Below are 8916 nucleotides of genomic sequence, written 5' to 3'. Positions count from 1 at the left end.
CGGTGACCTATAGTTGTTAATTTCTGTGTCATATTGGTCTCTTGTGGAGAGTTGACTCAACATGGCAATCATACCACATCTTCTTTTTTTTTGTAATCAATGAGTTTTGTAAATGATTTAATGACTGGAGAATTTAAGAAAAGGTATCAAAATCGTTTTTCTCCCAAAATAACTCAAGCTGAATAATCATATGAATGGATGACAAATGTGACTATGCACTGTACCTATAGGACACAGAGGCGTGTTGATTAATTTCTTGTGGAAAGAAGAGAAGCGACACCCAAAATGAGGTCTTCTCGTTTAATAGTATAGATTATATAGTAACAAATTTCAAATAAATCTATGTATGAACAAAAGAAACTACATCTGTTGTCCACGCCAGTAAACAAAAATAGTATAACTACAAAATGTATATATGATACAAATACAATAATAACAATAATTGTATTTGCACAAATTGGAAAATGCGAGTAGCAACCTATCGGTGAGTCTTTTTATCTGAAAGTTCATTAAGTATTGGTTCTTATAAAACCCATATATCAAGATCATTTCAACTAAATTTTAAAGCTATGTACAGTAAATACCATAATTGACAATTTAAATAATTGAAAGCAAGTATTTCTATTGTTTTGCAAATTTACTAATTGTATTGTTTTCTGGTCTACGGGCGATAAATCAGATTTGAAGCATGTGTTCCATTAAATTACTGTACAGCAGTTGCTCTATGAATACAAAATATTGCTTTTGCAATTTTAATTTATCTAAGCCCGCAAAATACGTATTTTTTCTAGTTTTGTTTGGGGTTTTTTGGAGGGGGGTGTATATTTTTATGAGTTTATGTTTAATCATATCTTGTAGTTTGATACGCCTAGCGGTTTTGGTAGTGATCACTACTGCACCCATGATTTATATTGCATTCAGAACCATTGAAAAGCGAGAGTTGCCGATTCAGTTGAATGCATTGCAACAGGAAGCCCGTCATATTGCATTTCTTAAAGTTCACAAGGCGGCTAGCACAACTATACAAAATATTTTGTTTCGTTTTGGGACAGAACGAAACTTAACATTTGTCATGCCAGCTGTTGATGCAATACAACCAAATGTGATAAGTGTATTAGAAACGGTTACACCGAAAAACATTCGGTCCATACCATTATCATCCACCCATTTTGATATTTTATGCCTACACGTTCTATATAACAGGACAGCGTTTGAAAACATTCTTCCAAATGACACTGTTTACATTGGTACACTTCGAGATCCATTTGATTACTTTATATCAATGATGCTGTACTTTCCAATGATGTTTGATCGATTTAATATATTTGGACCTAGAGCAATAACAGATTTTCTTGAAGATCCAGAGAAACATGATGCATCTATATCAATTGAAAAGTATGCTTTGTACAGTTTTACTAAAAACAGAATGGCAATAGATTATGGTTTTCCGCTGGAACTTCTTGTTAATTCGAGATCAAGAAAAAAAGACATTCACAAATATATTAAGCAGCTGGACAAAGAATTTGCATTAGTTATCATAGTGGAACATTTTGATGAGTCTATGATTTTGTTAAAGCGAATTTTGAAATGGTCTACAAAGGATATACTTTATATCAGACAGAATGCAAATACTAACACAGGTAACAAAGAAATTAATATTGGGGAGAATGATCGGACAAGGTATAGACAATTATCTGAAATAGACTTCATGTTGTATAGACATTTTTACCTAAAACTGTGGCGCCAAATTAAAATGGAATTATTGTTTCACGAAGAAGTGTTGTATTTCAAAACTGTCAGAAAAGAAGTAGAAGACTTTTGTCAGAATTTAAATAAAAAATCAACAGTGTTAAAGTTTCCATCGTCAGAATGGAGCGAAACTTTTGAAATAACTCGAGGCACATGTGATTCATTAATGATTTCGGAATTTGACTTTGTAAAAAAAATAAAAGAGAATCAATATCCAAGGTAAAAATAGATGTTTGTCTCCGGCGGATTGTTCAAACATACAATCTGTTTACATTTTTACCTATTATGTCTGTTTGTTTTGTTCGTGCATCGTTGTGAATCTATTGGAATTTAATACGACTGTCATACAAGTGAGAGGTTTAACTAGCTATAAAACCAGGTCCAATTCACCATTTTTTTACATAAGATAATGCCTGTAACAAGTCAGGAATATGACAGTTGTTATCTATTCGTTTGATGTGAATGAGATTTTGATTTTGCTATTGATTAGAAACTTTCCTTTTGGAATTTTCCTCGGAGTTCAGTATTTTTGGGATTTTACTTTTCACTAGTAATATTGTTGAAGTTAGTACATTTGACCAGGTGAAACTTTTCTGTGATAAATCGAAAGATTAATTATATCTACAGAATAATCATTTTAAATGTAACATTTGGTACATTCAATTTGAAATTATTGTCAATTTGTTAAAAGCAGATTTTCTTTGTTGTTTTGTTTTACTTATGTTCAATAATTATCTCCATTGCATCTACAGGATGATTGTTTTGTATGTAACAGTTGATTAAATATATACCATTCAATGTAAAGCTAATGTCACATTGTTAGATACTTATGTACTTTGTATATTTGTTGATCAATTATCTGATATCTATATCGTTTGCCATAATATGTACATAGATTTCTATTAAATGTTGTTATTCTTTAATAAACAGATTAGGCCGTTGGTTTCCCGTTTGAATGGTTTTATACTAGTAATTTTGGGGCCCTTTATAGCTTGTTGTTCGGTGTGAGCCAAGGCTCCGTGTTGAAGGCCGTACTTTAACCTATAATGGTTTACTTTTTTAAATTGTTATTTGGATGGAGAGTTGTCTCATTGGCACTCACACCACATCTGCCTTTATCTATATAGAGTATTTATACAAATGCACACAATTTAAACGCAATTTTTCGCGAAGTATGTTATGTGGTATGACGTGAAAGTTATGTAGTGTTGTGCTGTTTAATCTATTTTTTTTAATTGCCATTCATTGCGTTGAATTTGAATATACTACAAAGAAAGTTGTGCTGATACATAACGAATAACTTGAAAAAGGTAAAAGTTGAGGTGTGTAGGAAATTCCTGCTGTTGATTTAAAAAAAAATAAGAATAAGAAAAATACCGAACTTAAAGGAAAATATATCAAGTGGCAAAATCAAAAGCTCAAACACATCAAACGAATGAAATAATGTTCTTAACATTACTCCAATGATGCGGTGAAACTCTTGAATTGTGTCTTAAACCGCAGAAAACACAAGCGCTCCGATAAGAGTGGTTTGACAGCTGAATTGTGTCCATCACCGCAGAAAACACAAGCGCTCCGATAAAAGTGGTTGGACGGCTGTATTGTCTCCTTCACCGCAGAAAACACAAGCGCTCCGATAAGAGTGGTTGGACGGCTGAATTGTATTGTCTACCTTTTGTGGAGTCTTAGGTAGACCCCCCTACCTTTTGGTACCGAACTCCGAGAAAAAGTCGAAACGGGAAGTCTATATACAAATATCAAAACACTGATTTTCAGAATCAAGTGGAATTTTAGTTGTTAGTCATTATGATGTAAAACGTTGCTGATTTTGATTCTGCTAATTCCTTTAAAAAAGACAGAACATATCTACTCCGGGCACTTCGGCTTCCTACACCAATAATTGGCTGTCACAACATAGCCTAAAAAACCAAAAATAAAAAATAAAACTTAATCTAAAATGAAAATGAAACAAATCATAAAAAAAAAACACGACTATTTTATTTTAAGTGAGGTTAACTGTTTTCATTAGATTATGTTTGTTTATCCCACATTGACTAGAGGTATAGTGACGGAATGGGAGATCTAACAAAACATGTTTAACCCCGGCTAAGTAAAGCCCATGTCTCAAATCCAGAACCTCTAGCCTTTTATAGTCTTGTGTTTTTCTTTTTCTTTTTTATGATTTGTTTCATTTTCATTTTAAATAGTTTAATTTGGCGTCCATCATGGAAATGATCATATGAACAGAAGGGGTTGCTTGTTATTGGCAGTATATTATTGTCATTTTTTATCCTAGGAGACGTATCATATGCATTAGAGATAACAGTTTACTATAAAAAAAAAAATAACACACATATTTATTCCTTGAATGTATTGTGGTATACTGTTGTCTGCTCCCCAAGGTTAATAACAATCCACGAGGGTTAATAAATCTAAGACATGCAATACCAGGCTCTTTGTAGAAATCTTTTTTCAAAAAAAAATAAGTCCATCTATCAGTATAAAACTGAAAACAGGAAAAAAATGTAACTTTTGCTACATTTATGTTCTCTTTTAAAATAAAAAAAAAATCATCTGTCAAATTTTCTTAAAATGTATGGTGATTTGGCAAAGTATAATTGAACTTTAACAGATTTAAATTGTGTACTGCAAAAACACTCAACAACACTCTTACAATTGAAAACATGTTTTGCTACATAAAATACTCATGTTCCCAATAAGGAAACAGCTTTTTACATTAAAAGAATGCCAATGTAACATAATCTTTAAATGAAATTATATTGATTCTCTTTAACTTATTATTTTATAAAAGTAAAGTATTTTTTTACGGATTTGATTTTAATGAAAAGCGAAGTAAGATATTATATTTATTCACACAAAATACCGATATCAGTACATTGGCAATATGATTCCCTAAATCTCGAATCAGATACGTTTTTATGAATTAGGTAATCATAAATAATCAAGTAAGTGTAATACATAAATTGTAAATTAATTGAAAATCTATGGATTAAATAGTGTACAATCATATCATCAATTTATGAAGCCTCTGCTCATGACTATGTATATATTTATTCATTAGCATTATATAATATGAACAAGGTCATGTTTCTGAATTCAATTGTTTTAAGATAGACTAAGTAAAAAATTTCAAATAAATCTATACATGAACAAAAGAAACTACATCTGTTGTCCATGCCAGTAAACAAAAACAATATAACTATACATGATATAAATACAATAATAACAATAATTGTATTTTGTACAAATAGGAAAATGCGAGTGGCAACCTATCGGTAAGTCTTTTTATCTGAAAATTCATTAAATATTGGTTCTAGTAAAACCCATATATCCAGATCATTTCAAATTATTTTAAACTTATGTATAAATACCATAATTGACAATTTTAATTATTAAAAGCAAAACACTATCTTATGATTCGCATTTTGTTGAAAAATGTTGAAGCATACCTTTAATTTTCAATTTAATTTAAGAAAAATAATCTTCACTTATAACTTCTATATTTCTGCTGTTTTGCAAATTTCATAATCAATTGTATCGTTTTCTGGTCTACGGGCGATAAAGCAGATTTAAAACATGCGTTCAATTTAATTACTGTACAGCAGTTGCATTACAGTCAGGATTCTACTTCGTCAAAATTATCTCCCCATTACGCCAGTTCATTTTCACAATCGTAGAAATGGAAGCCATTGTAGGGATGACGCGCTACCAATTTGGTTTAAGAAACCGATAAAATTATCCACATTGCACCATTACGATCCTTATATGTCAGTTGTATTTTAAAAGACAAATGTATCAACTAGCTAATTAGCATCAGTTAATGATCTTGTCTGCATTGATTCAACTTAAAACTATTGTCTGATCGGTTGTCAGGTGGAATTTTCGAAAATTCTTAAACATTTAAAAAAAATCTAATCAAATATTTCGTGGAAGGGCAGACTATATTCGTTTAGTGTTAGAAGACTGTAAACCCTTGTTATCACACACAAAAAATTAAAACTTTTTGAAGATATGCATTTTCATCATCCAACTTGAAAGACTGTCGTCAAGTACTTTCAGTAAAAAAAATAGCTATTCAAACACACCTACTCTGTTTTTGTGATTCATTCGATAGATATTTCACTTGACCCATATATTTCATCTTTTAGTACTGTGATTTTTTTATGTTATAAAGTCAACCTGTAGCTTTGATATATAAAAATGATAGAATCTGAAGCGAGACGATGTATGAAATGTTCTTGCTTTGTACGATATCAAGACAAAGTATTCAACTCAAACACGCCCTAACATAAAAAGGTTCACCCGATTTTCTCTTTTCGATACAATTGTTACCCATTTTTGGGAATTTTTTCTTGAGTCACATAATAGAAGGACGGACAGGAAAATTACTGAAATAATAAATTGATATGTTTTCCGTCCGTGGTAAATATTTTTTTTAAATCGGAGGTTATGCATTTTCTACATCCAACTTGAAAGATACCCATGTCGTCGACTTGATATCTTATTGATCTGCTTAACTATGCACTAGATAAATTAAGAACTTCTGCAAATGGTGTTTTCAAAATAAAACACTTCGTAATTGAGAAAAAAATTGTAATTTTGTTTGTTTCGATTAACTTTTAAAATTTGTGTCACTATGGTAAAAATTACAGTAAACATTTATCGCCTTCTCTAACAAAGAGCTTCGATTCTTTTGTTCTATTTCAACCGGGTTTCCGGCTGAATATGAATACGAAATATTGCTTTTGCAATTTTAAAATTATCTAAACCCGCAAAATCCGTAATTTTTCTTGGTTGGTGTTTTTTTTTGGGGGGGGGGATGTGGTTTTTGAATATTTTTCTGACTAAATGTTCAATTATATCTTGTAGTTTGATACGCCTAGCGGTTTTGGTAGTGATCACTACTGCACCCATGATTTATATTGCATTCAGAACCATTGAAAAGCGGGAATTACCGATTCAGTTAAATGTATTGCAACAGGAAGTTCGTCATATTGCATTTCTTAAAGTTCACAAGGCGGCTAGCACAACTATACAGAATATTTTGTTTCGTTTTGGAACAGAAAGAAACTTAACATTTGTCATGCCATCTGTTAATGCAATATATCCTCATGTTATAAGTTTATTAGAGACAGTTACACCGACAAACATTCGGTCAATACCGTTATCAGCTACCCATTTTGATATTTTATGCTTACACGTTCTATATAACAGGACAGCGTTTGAAAACATTCTTCCAAATGACACTGTTTACATTGGTACAATTCGAGATCCATTTGATTACTTTATATCGATGATGCTATACTTTCCAACGATGTTTGATCAATTTAATATATCTGGACCTAGAGCAATAACAGACTTCCTTGAAGATCCAGAGAAACATGATCTATCTATATCAATTAAAAAGTATGCTTTTTACAGTTTTACTAAAAACAGAATGGCAATAGATTATGGTTTTTCCCTAGAATTTCTTGTCAATTCCAGCTCAAGACGAAACGACATTCAAAGATATATTGAACAGCTTGACAAGGAATTTTCATTAGTTATCGTAGTTGAACATTTTGATGAGTCCATGATTTTGTTAAAGCGTATTTTAAAATGGTCTACAAAAGATATACTTTATATCAGAAAAAATGCAAATAGAAACACAGGTAACAAAGAAATTAATATTGGTGAGAATGATAGGACAAGGTATAGTCAATTATCTGAAATAGATTACATGTTGTATAGACATTTTTACTTAAAACTGTGGCGCCAAATCAAAACGGAATTACTGTTTCACGAAGAAGTGTTGTATTTTAAAACTGTCAGAAAAGAAGTTGAAGACTTTTGTCAGAATTTAAATCAAAGTTCAACAGTATTAAAGATACCATCGTCAGAATGGAGCGAACACTTTGAAATAACTCGAGGCACATGTGATTCATTGGTGATTTCGGAATTTGACTTTGTAAAAAAAATAAAAGAGAAGCAATATCAAAGGTAAAAAGAGCTGTTTGTCTCCGGCGGATTTTCCAGACAAACAATCTGGGTTGGTGTTCTCGAAAGTATCCTAAGATTCGTTCTAAGTCAGAGATAAGACCAATTTTAGGATGGACTCAGGATCAACTTATGACACTCTTAAGTTGTGTCTCGACGCTTTCTCAGACGCATCTTATGTTAGGACGTCCTAATTGTATCCTATGTGCGAAATTGTAAATAGTTCAAAGTAATTGTTTGATAATTGACAAATCAATTAATAAAATTGTTTACGAAATTTCATGATTACATGTATTTAATTTAATGCATGAATTCAAATGTAATTATAAAATCAAATTAAAATTCAATATATGTCATTCAACGTAAAACTAATGTCACATTTTCAGATACTTATGTACTTGATGTTTTTGTTAAATAATGATCTGTTATCAATATCATTTTGATACTAGTATATGATGTATATAGATTTCCGTTAAATGTTCTATTTTGTAAATAAACAGAGTATTTATACAATGGCAGACACTTTAAACGCAATTTTTCACGAGGTATGTTCTTTGTATGACGTGTAAGCTTTGCAGTTTTGTCCTTTTAAATCTTTTTTTTTATCCTGCAATTGTGAGTCCTACTATACAGATGCAACCCAATATATATCGCTATGCTGTATATACTATACAGATATCGCTTTAAAGCTCCGCCTCCTGCCGGAATACGTTTGTGTATTGCTGTTACGAGTGGTGTATGAACCTGCGTGACATCATAATGTGTATTGCAGTCGCATTCAAATGACGTATTGTTTGACTTTATACGTTTTGTTTGTTTTCAAACATTTTGTAAGAGCAATAAGAACTAAACCAATTTTCTGATAACAGAAAAACATGAATAGCATTATTCTCTACGACGACAATCATTCATTTCAAAACTTGAATGTGTACATGTGTAACAAAATCAACCATGTCAATTTCAGCATGTATGTTAAGTGAATGTCAAGTTCAGTTAAAAATTCTGAAGCGTAGGACAACTCGTACACTTCTGTTTCAAATTGGACAATGCTTTGTTATTTGTTTTTACTGTTGAAATTAGTTTTTATGTTCAAATAGATAATTTTTCACCTTAAGCGATGTATTATTGTTGACCATTCGAGATTCTTTTTTGCGAACCCGTCTTCAGTTG

The 8916-nt window shown here is 31.3% G+C and overlaps 1 protein-coding gene across 1 annotated transcript; it reads left to right on the top strand.

The window, feature by feature from the left end:
* The first annotated feature begins 397 nt into the window (after window positions 1–397).
* Window positions 398–2676, top strand: LOC139500989 (galactose-3-O-sulfotransferase 2-like). Its single transcript, XM_071289928.1, has 2 exons — window positions 398–484; window positions 859–2676. The coding sequence occupies exons 1-2, from the start codon at window positions 465–467 to the stop codon at window positions 1970–1972; spliced, it is 1134 nt and encodes a 377-aa protein (XP_071146029.1). The 5' UTR covers window positions 398–464; the 3' UTR covers window positions 1973–2676.
* Window positions 2677–8916: the final 6240 nt, after the last annotated feature.

The sequence above is a fragment of the Mytilus edulis genome, chromosome 13 (genome assembly GCF_963676685.1).
Source record: "Mytilus edulis chromosome 13, xbMytEdul2.2, whole genome shotgun sequence".
NCBI classification, from domain to species: domain Eukaryota; kingdom Metazoa; phylum Mollusca; class Bivalvia; order Mytilida; family Mytilidae; genus Mytilus; species Mytilus edulis.
The sequence above is the reverse complement of the archived record's forward strand: the minus strand, read 5'-3'. Positions and strand labels throughout refer to the sequence as shown.

What these genes read in the sequence shown, in the direction of transcription:
- LOC139500989 (XM_071289928.1), top strand. Translation starts at nt 465, where the DNA reads ATGCGAGTAGCAACCTATCG. An exon ending in ATGCGAGTAGCAACCTATCG is followed by an intron (nt 485 to 858) that starts GTGAGTCTTTTT and finishes CATATCTTGTAG; the next exon opens with TTTGATACGCCTAGCGGTTT.